This window comes from Anser brachyrhynchus, assembly GCF_964034855.1.
Source record: "Anser brachyrhynchus genome assembly, chromosome: 1".
Taxonomy (NCBI): Eukaryota; Metazoa; Chordata; class Aves; order Anseriformes; family Anatidae; genus Anser; species Anser brachyrhynchus.
In genome coordinates this window covers 91,565,284-91,583,695 of record NC_137694.1, presented here as the reverse complement: position 1 = coordinate 91,583,695, position 18,412 = coordinate 91,565,284, and the positions used below count along the sequence as shown (strand labels likewise).

Here is an 18,412-nt window from a genome sequence, read left to right as displayed (position 1 = left end):
TATGCATCAACTTAACTAACCAATCATCGCACCAATGGCAAAAAAGAGAACACTGTATTTTGACATTTTGTCACACATCGTGTGACTTCTTTGTAAAAGGAAAACAACCTTTTCCTCCTCCTGTTCCCCACGAGAAACAAACAAATGATTGTTAACAAGATCTTGGTTAATATGAGGATTAGACATTCATGGTGTTCAGAGAATTTTTCAAGGAGACAAACTGGAATGAAAAACAGAATCCTTGGAAGGGTTATCTTAGAAACTCAGAAAAAAAAATGCCCCACACACATTCTTAGCGTTTACTTGGGAGGAATTAATCTGTCTCAGTATTGTCTTCCTCATGGATTCATTTTACATGTTTATATCCTAGGAAAAACCTCTCCTTCTCTTCTCCTTTGTCTATATTCAAACCACAACCAAATCAAAGTCAAACTAGAATTAGAGTCCTGAACAAAGGAAGAATAAGAAAGCTGGCTGTTTCTTTTTATTCCCCCCTTTAAGAGACAAATACACAGTGGAAATACCCACCCATTCACACGACATGGACTGTATTTTTAATTCCGGTATGTAGCGGGGAGCATCCACAGGTTCTTCTAAACAAAAAGGAAGTTTTCCTGGGAGATAAAGGAACGGCATCCCGGAGGGAAGCTAGATCTGAGACAGCATGCAAAATGGTAGTCTGGAGAAGTCCTTGTCATATTTATTTATTTACATTAATGGAGGCATATTCTGTAAATTCATTTTCTACAGACAGTTCCCTTCTCTGGCATTTTTCTGCTGAAGCAGAATGATTTAGTGTAGCATATATGAGGACATCTGGGCTTTCAGGTGAAGCTGGGATGGAAGGATCATTAGGTGCATTAGGTGCTCTCCTCTTAGCATTCCAGTGAGGAACATCGTTGTCATAAATTGTGTTGGCATGCAAGAGCTGCTGTGGACTAGCCATGGAGTAGTAAAGCAAAGAGCTTTCATCTGAAGCTTGAGTTGTCCCAGCAGTGTGGGATGGAACAGCTGCTGGACTTCTGACCTGCAAAAAGCAGAACAGGGTACAGCTCTGTGCATATCTGGTTATTGCTTGTGCTCTGGCTAAATAGGGAGCATATAAGATCTTATTCATTTTGCTGTGTCCCTTTAAAACTAATTTTGAACTCAGGTGCATTGGACTCATCTGATCATTGGATTTTCTGTTGATCTTTGAAATAAGTTAGCAACCACACATTTATCTCTAGCCTTTCTCCATTTCCCTTCCCAAATTCAGTCGTGTCTTTCCTTGCATGATTTCAACTTAAGGAAAAACTGATTTATCCTTGTGAGAGCACTTCTATGCCACTCATTCAGGCTTTTCCTTCCAGTCCTATTAAATCTTCTTTACTTTCACCTGCAAACCCCGAACTATCTTATCCCGATTACACCCATTCTCCCATTTCCTAATCTCTTGCCTCTTATCCTATGTCTTGTTATTCTCCAAATAAATCTTTCTCCTTCTCCAAAAATCTGCAAATTCCTCCATAAATTCATCGCTCTGTAAAGAAATCCTCTTTGACATCCATTTTTCTAACCACTTAGAATATACTGCTTTTAATTTTCTTTCTCCCACCTCTCCCTTTGGGAGCTCTGCAATCTGTTTGGTGGCCTTTCATCCCTGCCAATATTTCCCTTGTGACTGCTAGCTATCAACTCCTGTGGTATCTTGCATGTTCTGCCTTCTGCCCATTTAATTTCTCTAGAACTGCTTACAAAAGTGAGTTCATGTTAACTACACAGGAAAGTCTTTTCAATCATTTTCCTTACTCTGTGCGTCATTTGTCTTACGCAGACAGTCAAAACCAGGTCAACAGAGGCACATCAACAGATGTGCCTAAATTCTTACTGGAATGATCTTACAAATTAATACATTTTAATAGGAGTTTAGATGCCTAAAGTACTTTTCTGGCTAAGACTCTTAGTTCCTTTCTTCAGCGCAACCAAGGTGATATCTCACACCAGGGAAGTCATTTTGTCCATGCGCCAAGAGGGTCACTAAATCTGTCTCTGATCCTACTCCACATTTTATAGTACACGAAGATTTGTTCTCAGTATATGGTTATGCAGTTTTAGGCTTCAGTAATGGCAAAATTTAAACATACCAGGCTCTCTAGTCTCTGTGGCGTTAATGGAGTTCTCTTTTGCTTTGCTAGGAAGAAGAAAAAAAAAGGATCTTTCAATAAATAAGCATTGAGATTATGCCCTTCTGCTCATGGAGAGAGTATTAACTAGTAAAGCAGTCCTTCCCTTATTGAGTGCACCTCAAAGAATAAAAATTTATTTCCAAACTGGATTTAGGAATTGCTGTTCTGATAAAAACAAATCAACATAAACCAATATGTTTATAGAATGCATTTCTGTGCTCCTCAGAGCTTCTCTGAAGAGGAGTAGAGAAATTCCCAGTGTACTTCTGGCTAGTTTTCTCTCTATTCAGTGAAAAGGCATGGAAAAATACCCAAGCCACCTTATAAGAAAACATGCTAAATTTTTTGGAAGAGGAAATAATTTCATTTTCCTAAAATAAAATAATCCATTGGATTATAATAGGCAAATAATCACTTCAGTTAAATTAAGATATGGGGAACTCCACAATCCACTCTTGATTTAGAGCATGGCAGCTGTGTAAGAGTTTCCATAAAACAGGAGAGATTAATACTGTAACAAGTTGATACTTCAGAAAGAAAGGTAGAAAAGTAACTGGATAGAACTTGATTGCATTTATATGGCTAAGAGTCCTATTTATTTCTAACTTGATATTCAAAAGAACAGTAGAAAAAATCCAATTATTATAAAGTCTGAGTATTTGGTTTGTTCTTACTTTACTTCCATTCCTGTCTCTCTGGAAGGGAACAATACTTGGGACAAATTAATTTTTAAAAAATTCAGTATCCTAACTGGGGCACTTGACAAGGACATCTCAGAAATTAACTGGGGTAATTACTAGGGGATTTCAATAGAGCTTTGAATGAAACTTTAAACTGTGAAAAGGAGTGTAATAAAATACACACTAGGAAAAGATTATATGATAAGATTATAAGATATAAAATTCCTCACCATGGTACCTTCTGAGACAGGAAAACATGCATATAAAGATGAATGGACAACATAGACCCACGGATACTGAAGAATAAATAATGTGCAATATCTTGTTTTTTCCAGGTTCCTGGGACTCTTCTGAGATGCTAGTGGTATCTAAAATTGCATTAACATGTATTAGCATAAAATAATATTTAACTTTTTTTTTTTTTAGCATTACTTCTTTCTGATGCAACTGACTTCTAAATATAATTAAAGCATTCGTTAGCTTGGTACAACAAGCAGTTCACAAGATACGATCTGCATTCGTATATTACCAAGCACGAAGGTACTGGAAGGAAAAGTGCATGGAAAGTGTCATTGAAGAATGATGCACAGCACAAGGCTGGCAGAAACAAAGGATCAGAATTAAAGCACTGCTCTAAGCTTCCAATATATTTTAACATTATGATCTTTCTTCTTTTTTTTCTGTAGTCTTTGCACTGTAAACAACAGCAAGAACAAAAATAAGAAGTTTTTTGACAGGTTTGTATCAGCTGTGAAAATATGTGATGACCAAGCCTGGAAATGAATGCTGTTATAGTATACGCACATGGCATCATTCAGCAAATAAATCATTTCAAGGGTCTAACTTTAAGTTAAGTTTAGGACACTTCTAAGTTACAACCTTTTAAGTCATGGGCCCTTGAGCTTAATTTTGGATTTCATTTGAAGCATGGCAGGAAAATAAAAAAAAAAGAGTAGGAGGGGGAGAAGAGTGCTGCCAGGGGAAATGCATTAGAACGCAGGAACTGTCCTTGTATCCTATGTGGGAGTGAAAATGGTGTGAGAAAGGTATTGATAGTCATATGCCTAATTTATGTTACTGAACTTTCTTACAAATAAGAAGGATTCTTGACGCACAGTTTTGAGGTTTGCTGTCTTCTGATGCAGGAAATGCAGAAAGAGCATCACAGAAGAGATCGAGCAGATGAACCCTATATGGGCTTGAGTAGCTGAGCTGTTCACAGTAATTGTACTGGGAACAATAACCAACTGTGAGTAAAAAACATACTTCAGGGTATGTTAAAGTGATGGTGTACTGTGATTCCTAATGCTTTGTAAGTATAAGCCATATAAGTCACTGTGATATTAAAGAGCATGTTGGAAGTGTAGACTACCACACCAGTAGGTTATTTGATTGACTTTGTCCCTGTTATCTGCTCGACAGTTGTGGGCTTGAAAACTGTGACACTTGAGAGACTGTATTTTGTTGAGTTGGGAAGAAAGTAATGGTTCTTCAGCAACGAGTTTTAATTTGTCCTGACTGTGTAGAACAACCTACTTAGAAATTTATAGCAACACAAATTAGTTCCCGCCTCTTAAAAAGGAAATAAGAATCAGAACTTACTTTCTGATGAAGTTGTGATAATGTTCTCAGACTTTTCTGAAAGCAAAAAACAAGACAGGGAAATGAAACAGCAACTTGATATTTTGCTCTGCAGTTGTGTACTCTGCACTACACACTGAGGTCTCGACAAACCTCTCCTTCAGCTTGATGGTGGAAGAGGGAACAAAATCCAGCAAAGGGCACAATGTTTTGGGAGAGGAGGAATGAAGTGTTGGTCTCCCGCAGCTGACGGAGCGGTTCTATGTTTCAGACCTCTGGCATTCAAATAAATAAATCAAGAGAAGAAATTTTGCAAATGATTGATTACACCACTTATTCATGATATGATATTTGTGAATATACCATTTGATCCCAGTTACTCAGGGATCTCTTCTTCTCACATCCAAGGAAAACCTGTATCACGTGAGTTGGGGAAATACTGTGTCTGCTATCACATTACAACCATAAATTTTGATGTTGCTCACTTTGCTACAACATTTCCTGTCAATAAACAAGGTATTAAAGTCCATTAACTTACCAGGAGAGGAACTAGCAACAGAACAATTTCATAACTCAGCTACCTGGGGTCAATAGGACGCTAAGGTCACACAGACCACTTTCTAGCTGCAGAGCAAAGTTGAGGAGGGCAAATGTGGCTTGACATAATCTAGACTTGGCATCCCAACTGCCTAAATTAATAGGAACGTCTGGCTTGCCCTTAAATCCTTAAGAGCATTTAAAGCTATTGTGATCTTTCCCGCTCTTGAACTTCTTGGGTACAAGGCTATACTTTATCTCTCTGTTGCAAGATCATTCTGAACAAGAGGCTTGAATTATTTCGTCCTCTTTGCTGTTGTGTGGCATTGCCAACTATGAATACATGACCGTTTGTATCCTGTCTAGTCCTTATAACATATAACCAGTCTTTCTTTGCTCCAACTAATATTTTTAAATAATTAAATAGTTCACTAATGGCCATTTGGTGTCAGCAGCTTTGCTTTTCTCTTCCAGATCCTCCTTTTATTCCTTTATTTTATTCTTTCTCCAGTACTGAGAAGCAGGATAGAAGCATGAAGAATGTGGTAAGTAGAAGCACAACAGATCTTGTGCTATTCCTATGACATCAGACAAACTTGTTGGGAAAAGCCATCGTGCAGCATGAGTGAACTTTCCTGTACACGGAATCCATTTGTTTAAAAGGGCTCTTTTGTAACAAAGGGGCCTCACCTTCAACAATAACCTTTATTTCATTGCTCTCGCTGAAAAAGTTGCCCGTTGCTGCTTGACAGCGATACATCCCGCTATCATTCTGGTGAATGGCGAAAAACTTCAGAGTAAACACAGTGGAATTCCATTCTGCTTTGCTGTCATCCAGCGGCACGCATCCATGCGCCTCTATCTTGCACCACTGGATGAAGGGCCTTTCCTTGCAGTAACGAACTGGACAGTATATGATCAAGGAGTTACCAATATTAGCTATGTATTCAGAGTTTCTTTGAACTTGAATTTCTACTGGACAATCACTGGCATCAAATCCTAGAGAAGGAGAAAAATGTGAGAAAAATCACAGTGGTGGTGGAGTCTGTTATATACTCTCCATGACACTAGTCAGTTTCTTTTCTCTCTCAGTATGTAAGACTTCTCTTGTCCACTTTCAGATCTTATCTTGGTATGGGAAACTCATAGCAGATGAATCAAGAGTACCTGGTTCCTTCATTTTTAGGAAGATTGTTAAAATCCACTTTCTCTCTCTGATATAAATATCAGTCTATATCTCAGTCAAGTCTGAAATTGAAGTTTGGAGAGAAAATATGTAACATATACCGAGAAGGTTTTCCTGTCATCCGTCTCACAGACCTTTTCTGTTACTTTTAGATTTGTTTCAGATTATTGTTTACTTCACAATTCTTGATAATGTGCAAAAGTAAAGGCTTTTGTTTTGTAGTGATATGTCATAATTGAAATAATGAAAATAATTATATTTATAAATATATCCTATCTCTGTTTCTTCGCTTTTGTAAAGGTTTGTTAAACTCAGTGTTCAAACTCTGGTATGTCACCTTTACTCTGGGTCTTAGTATTGGAAGTCTGGACCTTTTATTAAAGATTTCTGTTTCTTGTGGTGCTTGATTTCTTTGGATAAGTAGCAGTAATAAAAACCATGTGATATCCAAGAGCTCCCTATCCTCAGAGTGCTTGTGCACTGAAGAGAGTGGTTGCTAGCAACTCTGGAGCAAGAAATGGTAGGTGTATCTGTATCTTCCAGTTGGTAGAGGGGAGTGGAAAAAACAGTAAAGATTTTTAAGAAAAGTTTTGTAGGTAGGAGAAAGGTGTATGGGAGGAAAGAGCAGCATGGAGAAGGGAAGGATCTGTCTGTCAGCAGCCAGTGCTGTTTCAAGGGACAGAGCCTCTGGGACCCAAGGTAGCTGGCGTCTAACTGTGATGCCAAATGGCTCAGGCAGACTGTCTCACCTGCAACGCCAGACAGGATTTTTACGCAAGTGGTACAGCAATCCTTGTGAATAGCTGGGTGGTATATTTAAGAATTTGGGATGGCCAGATTAAACATCTTCACCTAGATGACCTCTAGTTTGCAAGCCCGTCTGCTACAAATCTCAGGCTATTCCATACCAGAGAGAAATTTTAGAGCACTTCATAAAACCGAGTTTTGAGGAGAAATGTATTCATACCCATCAACTGTAGGATAGCATTTTGCTGCTCTTGGTTAAGCATTTAGCAAATTCTGTGTATCCAATGGTATTCACTTGCAACAGGGTACTTAATCCTATGAACTCAGATGAACATTGGTTGTATGGATAGTTGGAAAGCAAAATGTCTTATCAATGTTACCTATTGCTCTAAAGCATTCAATTTTTTTCCCAAATATCTATGCCAACATTTGCCACAATTTTGTTCCTTCATGAGGTGGTCATGATCATTCACCATGCTAGTGTAACTACAACATAACCACATTTGCTAAAATTGTTTCTGGAGCAAAATTTCCAGGCACCTAGTGGATCTGAGTCCAATGCTCTTGCTTTCTTCACAAGGCCACCTGAGTTACCATGTCACTGAGCTTTGGGAAAACAATGTGGGAGATCTTCTATTGTACTTGTTGCTGAGTGAAGTAGTATTGCTGCCTGCCCATGATTTCTAGGCAAGAGTCCTCCCATCTCACGGACCAGCAGAAGCTCATTCAGGTGGAAGGTTACATGATATTGCTCTGTACACACTTGTAGATTTTTAGCCTCCATTTCCATCTGCTGATGCAGGTGAAAGAGTTTGGCAGCCTTCTGTCAATTAACCCCAGTAAATAAAGCCTCCTGTTCTTCCAGGGTCTTACTTGGTCTTGCATTTCCTCTAGTTTGTACTTTTTTACCCCCTTCTCAGTGTAGCTGTACACTTGGGAGAAGAGATTTAACTTACTAAAAATTGATTTAATTGTGAATCCCTTACAAGCAGCCTGTGGATGGTAGGTAAACATGATTACTTGATTTAGTGCTATTTTTTTGTTGGTGGTGGTTTTGCTTTTTTTTTTTTTTTTTTCTCTCTCCTGTGAGTCAAACATGATCCTTTTGAACTTGCTAACCAGGAGCTATACAAGCTACTGATTGCTTTTCAGTGCGTGTTTGTACAGCATCCTCAGGACCTACAAAAAAACCTTTCTTTTAGAGGTGTAAAATGATTGGGCTTTAGGTTGCCTTCAAGTGATTTTTTTCTTTTCTTCCAATTACAAAACAGTGACTGGAATATGAAAAATGATCATAATTGCTTTTTTTTTTTTTATGTTTCTGTGACTTATAATGAATGATGGTTGAATTATTAGGGTGCTTTTTGGTTTTTTTTTGGGGGGGGTGGGCTAGAAACAAACCTAGACGACTGAATAAGAATTAAAAAGTACTTATTCAGGCTTTAGGAAAGTGTCAGCTAGAATTATTTTGAAGATTAATAATACGAAAATTGATATATATATATATATTTATAATATAGTATCTCTAACAACCAAGTGTGGGAATTCAGAAAGAACACGCCCTATAATCTCTTGTTAAACTTTCTCATCTCCCAAGCCAAATCCCATGTAGCAAAAAAACTTCATGCGGATAATGAATGGTGGAAAAAAATACTTGTAAAACCAGAAGATTTTGGACCTTTGTGCAGAATAAAATATTTAAGACAAATTTTAAATTATCTTTCATAGATTGCTGGAAGGAACATTCAGCAGCATTAGGTCTCAGCGAAGATTTGGGATTTAAATAACAATATAAACCGTAATCTCTGAGGCAAAAAAGAGATGTATATTTCTTAAAAGGCAAATAAATAAATAAATAAATAAATACCTGATAAGGAGATAGAACCTTCTGCGTTCTGTTTATTGATTGTCATTTGAAGGAAACACTCAATAAATCTTACTTAGTGAATGAGCACAAACATGGCTTGGAATACTTTTCCCCTTATCTTAATTTTTGTCTATTCTTCTGTGCCTTATGAGTAGTCAACGTTAGAGACATTAACTGCTGATTATATTGTACATGTTCAAGCACATTGCGAAATGAATTGAATTATGCTTCATAGAATGCTGTTATGAGTAGAGATCTGAAACTAGCTACAAGGTTTTATACCAAACCTGAATTTTGCAGTGTTTTATTATATATATATATATAAAATAATGTATCTAATATAATAGTATATAATAAATAACTAATAAATAAATACTAATAAATAGATAATATAATATCTAATATCGAATAATCTAATAATGTATATAATAATGTATATATGTATCTATATGGGTGTTCATGGTGAATATTTGAACGGGCAGTTTTCAGGAGGATAAAAGAACCTGTAACATGTGAAAGATTTATATATCACCTTCAAAGTACAGCGCATGGTAAGATTCAGATTGACCAAAAGCAAATTTTATTTTAGGTCACTTGAGCGTGTTCCTGGATAGGCTGTGGCAAGCCAAGCTCTACTGAACCTAGGACTAATTTTACAGGTAAAGAAAATTTTCTGTACAGTGCACTGCTAGGATAAGGATTTCAGGAGAAAGCATGTACTCTGTAATTTATACAATAATGAAATACTCATGTCTATACTTTAATTTTATTATTAAAAACACTTTTATTTTTTCCTCGTGCTCTAGAGAAGAGCATAGTCATGACATGATCCGTTAAGAAAAGAGAACAGGAGACAGCTTTCTACTTATCTAAGTCAACCCATTAGGAGAAAAAAATACAGCTAAAAATTGAGCTTTCTAATCTTTGAATTCTAAAGGGCGTCATTCACACCATGTCATCTAAGCACTTAAAACAACTCCAACTGAAATTTCAGAGGCATTTAGTTTTAAAGGACTTATCTTTATTTCGTTTTCCTCTGCTTTTTTGAAGAGGAGTAAGGGAAGAGAGAAAATGTCATATGCATGATTTCCTAAGGCAGATAATTGCTGAAGTATGAATGTCAATCATTCATGAGGAATAAATGGCTACAGTTAGGTTCAAATCTGATTTTGGGGTCTATCTATGACCATGATGAAGCACTAGCAACAGTTATAGCTCAGGTCCAACTCTCTGGGAAGATTCTAATTCTGATCAGATTATAGCAAGAAACTACAGCAGAAAGTACATTGATTTGTAGGGGTTTTCAGGTTTAATATGAAGATCTTCATAACTTCATTACTTTTAGCAAAATCCCTTTAGAATTTAACCAAATAGGAAATAGGGTGTGAGGAGGAATCATAGAAAAATATACTCCCTCCTTGAATTTAGAAAAGGTGTACTTAGGAAGAGAAACACTACAGAAGACTTTGAAAGTGACTCCTGGCTATAGGTCTTTGTCAGACTTCTCCCAGCTTCAGAGAAAGCTTTCCAAAGAATGATTTAAAAAATATTTTAGAAGAGAATAAATTGTGATATAAGCTAAATGAATAAGAATGTTATTTAGCTAACAGAAATTGCATTTTGATCCTTTTCAGTTATTTTTCCCCGTGTCTTAAAAATACAGCCGTGTTTTTTTATTTTTTTAACAATTCCTTGATGAAAGCTGTGTAAGTGCAGAAAACACACCGTTATATTTTAACGACTGAAACTTGAGGATGGAGATGTTTGATTTAGCTGAATGTTAGGATGTGCAGACTGTCCTGCACAGAGGGCCAATAGGTAAAGGTGGTGTTTGTGGAACTGTCTGCCACTAGTGGACACGTCCACATACGTAGTTACTGGCTGGGGCTTCTTGGGATAACAGGAGACTTGCTGAGTTTTATTTTTGTCGTTATAAAATGCTGCGTAGACTTCATATACGCTGTCTAGACTACAACAACCACTTTCAGTGAAACTGGGCGGGAATAACCTATGTTGTCATCTTTCAAAAGAGGCAGTGTTTATCTGGACAAAAATTACTGGGTGTGGGAGGAAGGGAAGGTCCATCTGTTTGTAAATTATCAAAACTTGTTTAGTTCTCCTTCCCTAATATAACAAAGATAGGCTTGGCGTTAACTTGGTATATGAAATCTGCCACTGTCAACTTGGTTTCTGTTAGGGGTTCAGGAAACTTTAGGTAGATTTGCAACAAGAGAAGCTTAAATAACTTGGCTTTAACTTTCAGTTTACTTTTTAAAAGCAGTAGAAGTCAAAAAAGATTGAAAACCTGTGGCTAAAACGTAAATACAAAACACTGATTTAAATATATATATATATATTTATAGAGAGAGACTGGCTTGCAAAGTATTTTTTTTTTCTCTCTGTAATGCTCCTATAAATACAATTCTGATATTTGTAGTAAGATAAGACTGCAGAAGGAATTAGTATTGCTCTCAGAGGACCTCAAATCATTTTGATGTAGATCAGAGAGTAAAACCTAGTGGAACAGATTCTACGTAAACAAGATTCATGCAGTAAACAGCATAATAAAAATGGTATTCTGTTTTAAAAACTGTATCTAGGATCCTGTCAGATGAATATGGGAGTTCACCCATTATATTAGTAAACTGAACTGGACAATTCAGAGGTGACTGTGAGGAGCTGATGGCACAGGCAGGCATACTGAAGTGAATAGAAACAGCAGTTAACTTTTACAAGATGAGAAGGCTTCGACTGAGGTAGGAAGGAGATGATAAGCACTGGATGCACCACCTTCAGAAGGATGTTAGTTTAGTCACTTGAAAATGAACTGTAAAGCAATTCAGTAGTGTCCCTGAGCTCAGACCACACTCTGATTTAAGAAATAGCTGCATCTAACTGACCTAGTAATGTTTTTCTTTTATGCCAAATATTTGGGTTTCCCTTCCCAGGCAGATGCTCCAGATGCTCATTTAACCTTTTCTGCAAGTATTTATGACGTATTTTATTCATAAAAATGCTATTTGATGCTGTAGGTTTGCACAGTCAGTCATGCATGTCAACAAAGCTTCACATAGCTTGTTCAATTTGTTTATGTAATTTTAGCAGTGTCTTATAACAAATGTTATTTTGATAACTCTATTGTTTGATACACCCAAAATGTACCAAGAGCAGCTGAGTGCGTCCATGCCAGTAGCTATTATCCTATGTATATGGCTCCCTTTCTTTCAGTAGTAATATTTATGTCTCCTGTATGAGAATAGCATGGAAGAGCTTGAACCAAAATAACCTCTGCAATAAAAATAAAACTGGGAGTAAACTGGGCAGAGCGTAGTCCTCACATCAGTCTGAATTAGGAGAACCTTTCCATTTAAAAACGATGGAGGTTCGAATTTGAAAACGGGATCAAAATTAAGACTGAGTTAACGTAAACAACCAAAGCTGCTTACTTATCTGGTAAGGACAATTTGACTGTGAACTGGGTCTGGTTTGGAGCTGGATCCAGGAATCCTGGATTTCAAGCAAATGCTTGAATGGTGTGGCCCCTCTTGCAAGCAAAGCCTCTGGCCACGAAACAAGATGCATTCAGTCCTCAAGTACAAGAGTTCTGGTCTACCCAGGTACCTAATATTTCAATTGTCATAATATCTCTAGTCACATTAGGAGTCTCAGACATAGCAATAAAACTAGACAGAGATTATCTCCAAGGTACGTTAAGCATTGCTTTGGTTTCTGTTTTTTTTCCCCTCAATGTTTAGTAACTACAAACACATTAAATTATAAGACCTCATCTTACCGTAAACTTGATAGTTGCTTTGAGCCAGCATTACTAGAAGGATGTAGAGTAAGATATTTTTTATCAACGTGACTGGAGACTTCATTCTCTGGGCATGGTAGATGACAGGTTACTGTAGGTTTAAAAAATGCAGTTCAGATGGCCTCTTGCATCCTGTTAGGTTTGAGCTGATTCCCTTTTCTAGCTCTTCTGTCAAGACAGTGCGGAAGAAAGGGGTGGGGAAGCAATATAGTATGCAAAAATCTGATGGGTTATGCGGTAGGTTTTTTTGTGGCTGAAATGTGAACTGCTTGATCATTTCACAACATGTCAGAAGTGATCTGCAATTCAAGGCAAAGCATCTTAAACTGTATGCGGAGTCAGAGAAGGGTGAAACAAATAGAGCCAGTGATTTTTATTTTTAAAAGATGCTCTGCACTTGAGACTTCGATTTTACAAGCAGCAGAATACCAGAGGTAGAGTATGCACAATAGTATATTAAACTTGTTCAATCTTTGTGTATTACCCTAATTCAATCTTAGTTTGATAAAAGATTATCAAATTAGGAAGCTGACCTGTTAGATGTCAGAACCAGATGTCTGAATGGTCTTAATTTGTATAAATTTATGATAGCCTGCACTATGAGAGATTGAGTTGACTATTTCCAAGCCTTAGCATGCTCATGATGTTAAAACTAAGTAACGGGGGTTTGGATTTTGTGTGCTCTTTATCAGCACTCGACACTTTTCCCTCTAAATATTTATAAAACATCTCAAACTTCTCAAAAATTTTACCTAATGCGGAGGTTCCTCATAAAGTTAGAAGCAAACAAAGGTTGAACAGGAATGTCACATACAGCAATTGGAATGCTTCATGAATTTGTGTGTCATCCTTGTGCAGGGGCCATGCTAATCTTCTCTGTATCGTCCCAGTTTTAGTATATGTGCTGCCGAAGTGAGCACCGCTTCTGCTTATAATGCAAATACAACCACAGATAGAAACCAGGGAAGAAAATACTGCAGTTATAAAATCCTACGTTAACACAGATGCTTGTTAGAACATAATATATACATATATGTGATATTTTGGAGGGAATAATTTCCAAAATTTCCCAGTTAGAAGTGCCTGGTCCAGTCCATGATGTTCATGAGAATCATACTGATGTTTGTGAGGAAATAGTCTTACAAATATTGCAAACTGGTGTAACTGAAAAATATTTATGAAAGAAAACTGGAGTGTAACTCCACCCACACAGCAGGATTCCACCGAAGACAAAATACTAGTAACGCAGATTGTAGTTCTGAATAGTGAAGACATCTAGTGGCTGAATCTATAGCCAGCTTAGACAGTAAAATTGGTCATTAAGGGATGTGCTTCTGTCAGTGTAATTTCTGGTTGTGTTAATGCTGATTTAGGCAAAGTTTATGCCAGAAATGTCATATCAGTATTTGACACTTTATCTTTGCTTTCTCGTTAGAAAGATGAAGTTTTAATCAGGGAGCAAAACAAGCAGGTAAAATAATCACTCAAAAATAGGCAAATAATGCTTAAATTTCAAGTTTGTTCCTCCTGTTTTGATGAGAACCAGGAAAGACCTTGAGGGATGGGAAGGGGACTCATTACTACCGTCCAGATCCTTGTCTTGTTAGAAAGCCCTAGGGCATTTCTAATGTTCTTTGACCCTTGTAAACTTTTTGGAGTTTTAATTCTAGCTTTAGACAACTAGTGCTTGTGGTTTGATCCCTATTTATGTTGTTAAATGTTTGAGGGACTTCCTCAACTTCCTGCAAAAAGTGGAAGAGTAATGTGAAGGGAAGATCAGCAACTGGTTTGGGCTGAGACTTTTGCTACTGACTCAAGTTTTTTGAAAAGGCAAAGGTTTGTCTGTTCTCTAGGGTGTTTTGAGATTAGATGTCTATATGGATAATTCCTTGTTGGTAATGTCAAAGTGTTCAGAAATGTAAGATGCGTGCTCTCGTAGAATATCTCATGTTGGAAGGGACCCACAAGGATCGAGTCCAGCTCCTGGGTCTCCAAAGGACCACCCAAAAATCAGACCATGTGTCTGACAGCAGTGTCCAAACTTTGCAGGAAAGGTGAAGGTGGTCTCAGTCGCAGGAAGGAGCACGTGTTTCCTGTACAATATGTAGCATATGTAGGTGGTTTATGAGAATTCTTCATTTTGTATTATTAATAGTAAATATCTTACGCACTCATCTATGTTTTTGGAGCCCTTTTCTTGAAAAGAATTTGGCAAATGTGACTTCTATTACCACTGCTTACATTGCATTATTATTTTTTTTATTTCCTTTCTGTTGAACAGTAGGGGGTTTTTTGGTTGGTGTTGTTTTTGAGATTCTGCCTAAAGATGTCAAAGAACTTGATTTTTATCACATTTCTTGTTAAGACTTTCTTACCTCCTTGAGACATTCCTGGAAGCTTTATTTTATTTTTTTTTATTTTTATGGCAATAAGTTAGAAATAATATTTTTAATATATCTTTAAATGGTAATTTATATCCTAATTAAAAAAAAAAAACTCCCTGAATTTAGGACACTAAAATACTAAGTTCTGCTTTAAACACATTTCAGAGATTTTCCTGTATATAAAACACTTCACTAAGAAAATATAAAATAACTATAACTTAAACATAAAAATATAAAAATATAAGGTAACTATTCATGAAAGAAGGGAAGGACAGTCCTAATCTGACACTGTGTAACAAGGAGAGGGAGGAGTTTATGCCTTTAATTCAAGACAAGATCGTTTGAAGATGGCTGAAAAAGATGTCACTAGATGGCACTGACTTCCACTGTGTGCAGTAACTTCTTTGCTATATGCAAATCAGACCTCAGCTGAATCCTAGCAGACACCGCGTCTTTCAGGAAGGAAGATAATTCAGTGCAATACAAATGCAACAATTAGCACAGTTATGCGTGTGCTGGACACTACTGTCAGAAGGGGTTCCAAGAACACAAAGTCAAGTTTGGACAGTCTTAAACATTGGAGGATTGCTGTTAATAGAAGCTTTCTTCACCTGATTCAGTCCACTTGGTCATGTCTGTTTCTTCTTTCCTGTACGTAATTGGGGGAAAAACTTCTGTGTAATATGTAATGCTCCTTCTGTTCCACTTCAGTTTTCCTTCTGACAAGACAGTTTGTGTTTTGGGTTTCTATTCTCCCTTTTTCCAGGTAGTTAGGCATTGACCTCTGATCACACACATGGCATTTAGATAGTGGCCTCCAGTAAGTCTGCTGAAAATTACCTTCATAACACTATATGAAGAAGATTTAGTATCTTCAAGAAATGAAATAATTTAGTCTCTCAGCAAACTTTTTCCATCCAGCTACTTGTTTGTTGCTAATGATCATGCAGCTCGCAGTAAGTGTCCCTGCGGCCTGTTCCCATCTCGTATTAGTGTAACTCACTGCTGAACGAGGGATCGGTTACTTCTTTTCTTTACAAGCTTCTCCCTTTATCACGAGGTTTTCTGCATCTCCCTGCTCTTCCTGTGCAAATTCAGTTTAAGCAGATGAGCTAGGTTTCGATAAATTGGCACGTGTATATCTTGGGTCAGGTTCTAAAGTGCAGGATGAGCAAGGGCCTGAAGGCTCTTGGCAAGGCTCTTCGTTCAATAAGGTGAAGGTTAAAAAGATGCTCAAGGTTTTGTTGTACGTAAAACGCCTCAGTAAGGGCAAGCATGGGTATTCCAGCTATTGGATGCATTTTATGGTAATGACAGGTTTCAGAAATAAGGGGAGAGAGGAAGCAATTTAAGGCTAATTATGAAAGAATTAAAGTGAGGCAGTCTCATTTACTGTAGTGAAATCTAATACTGAATATGGGAGCTATTTTGTACACTGAAGGACAGATTAAAAAACATTGAGGCAAACCAATATATAAAGAAACCCTAACAGCCTCTAAAGGTCCCAATTATTTTTTTCTCCAGCTTCGAACAGAAATGCTGAATGACACTCTCTCTCCCCTGCATTGCTATAAGATACTTTATTGGTTAACTGAAAAAAAATAAATCCTTATTTTCCTCAGGAACATAGTGGTTCTTATGGAAGGGAAAGATCAGATAGAGAAAGTATCCACTGAGTGATGGTAGGAACTTCCTAATGAATGTGTGCTCTTATTTAGTGCATGGAGCACAAGATAATAGAAGAGTACTGGTCGCTTCACTGCACTTAAGTAGTCCTCTGGTCTTACATCCTGTCCCTACCTGTGTGCTGCTGAGCTGGAAAAGACACATAGAGCAAGTACCGATATACATCTAAATTAGGAATTTAAATTGCTTGGGTTGTTTGGCTCAGCTGATGACAGGTTTTACAGACGAACTGAAACCAGTAATCTCCCTTATGGACTCCTCCAGCTCTAGCTGAGAACTTCAAACAAGACGGATGTTCTTTTGCAAGACTAAATCTTCATTTTTTTTCTGTTTTCTGAAACTGAAAGTGAGCATGTAGCTGGGAGACTCAAAAGCTCATCTCAAAAATAGATGAGACTGAAATGGATATTCAGGATTTTTTAATAATTTTATTTTATACTTAATTTTCTATTTTATACTTAATACAATTCTATTTTGTACTTGATCTATAACGCTTAGGATTGTTCTTGAGGCTGCCCTCTGACAAGCCTGAGTGACAATTGCAGAAGCTCTCTATCCCATCTCAGAGTCTGTACCTTGTGCTTGTGAGATGTGCTACCATCTGCTTTTGAATACAAAAGTAGTGTCCTTACCACTGGAAGACCCATAAATTCCAGACCCCTTGTAGACAGAGAGAAGTTGCAGGATAGGCAGAAAAAAGTCCTTACCTGACTTAAGCAGAACTTCCACAGACTATCCTCCAGTCTCTGCTGTCCAGCCTACGTAAATGACAAATGCCAAACCTAACTAACAGTATAAATGTGGCCTGAAAGCAGTTATTGTAGACGTAGCCCTACTGCACCTTGGATATGGGTTAAACCATGTGATTCACTTAGGAAAGTAAATTGTCATTGTAAGAATTTAGCAAGGCTGAGTTAGCAAACTTTAAACGCATACCTCACCTGATTCTGCAGCAGCTTCCACACGCTTTCTTACCGATGCATTGATTCAGCAACTATACGTAACCTTCTTTCAAAGAGGAATTACCCATGCAAGAAAACTTTACAAAAGGGTATGTTTACTTCTCTTGTGCTTTTCCATTTGGTATAAGGGCAACAAAAAGCAACCTGATTTAAAAGGGCTGACACCTGAACATGACTGAGAATAGGAAATTAATGATTAATAAACTCATGAATCAAGGGGCTGCAGAAGTTTCTCACTGATCTATCACGAGATGTCAAGCCAATGAAGAATTCAGGAAAAGGACCTTGAAAATAATCAAACCCCCCACTTGATTATTTTGACAGGCTTAAGTTTTTGCTCTTTTTTTTTTTTAAGTCTGTAAGGGAGTCAGAGATCAAATGCTGACCTTTTTGCGGGTAGTTTGGAAGGACCTGATTGTTCCATGTTGCAGAAGCCCTTCCTGAAAAGATCTGAAGCATTAGGCAGCTACAGCATCCTATACCTACAGATCACTTACTGTAATTTCAAAATGCATAGCAATTATTTCACTCAGCATTCACTTGCAACCGGAGGCGTGATTAGGGAATTTCTGTCACAAGGAAAAGTCACATACGTGACTGGCAACAGGGATTCTGTATATTCAGTCCTGAAACATACTTCAGTGTGATTGTATAGATGCATCAGCAGTCAACCTGCATCAACAGTCAACCTGCATCAAAATAGAGCAATACTACTTCAAGCTAAAACAACGGCATGGGCGCATCTTTCCTTTGCAATGTCACCAACCATTTCCACTGCCTTGCGTTCCTGTTGTATTTGA

At 37.4% G+C, this 18,412-nt stretch overlaps 1 protein-coding gene across 2 annotated transcripts; it reads right to left on the bottom strand.

Annotated features, from left to right (window-relative positions):
• Window positions 1-465: 465 nt before the first annotated feature.
• Window positions 466-18,319, bottom strand: BTLA (B and T lymphocyte associated). Of its 2 annotated transcripts, XM_080601253.1 has the most exons (6): window positions 12,560-18,319; window positions 5,657-5,965; window positions 4,451-4,486; window positions 3,079-3,216; window positions 2,127-2,173; window positions 466-1,027 (listed from the first exon to the last, which is right to left on the bottom strand). In XM_080601253.1, exons 1-6 carry the CDS (start codon window positions 12,642-12,644, stop codon window positions 701-703), a joined length of 942 nt encoding a protein of 313 aa, XP_080457379.1. In that variant the 5' UTR covers window positions 12,645-18,319; the 3' UTR covers window positions 466-700. The 2 variants fall into 2 exon arrangements, with proteins under 2 accessions (XP_080457379.1, XP_080457380.1); XM_080601254.1 differs by lacking the exon at window positions 3,079-3,216.
• Window positions 18,320-18,412: the final 93 nt, after the last annotated feature.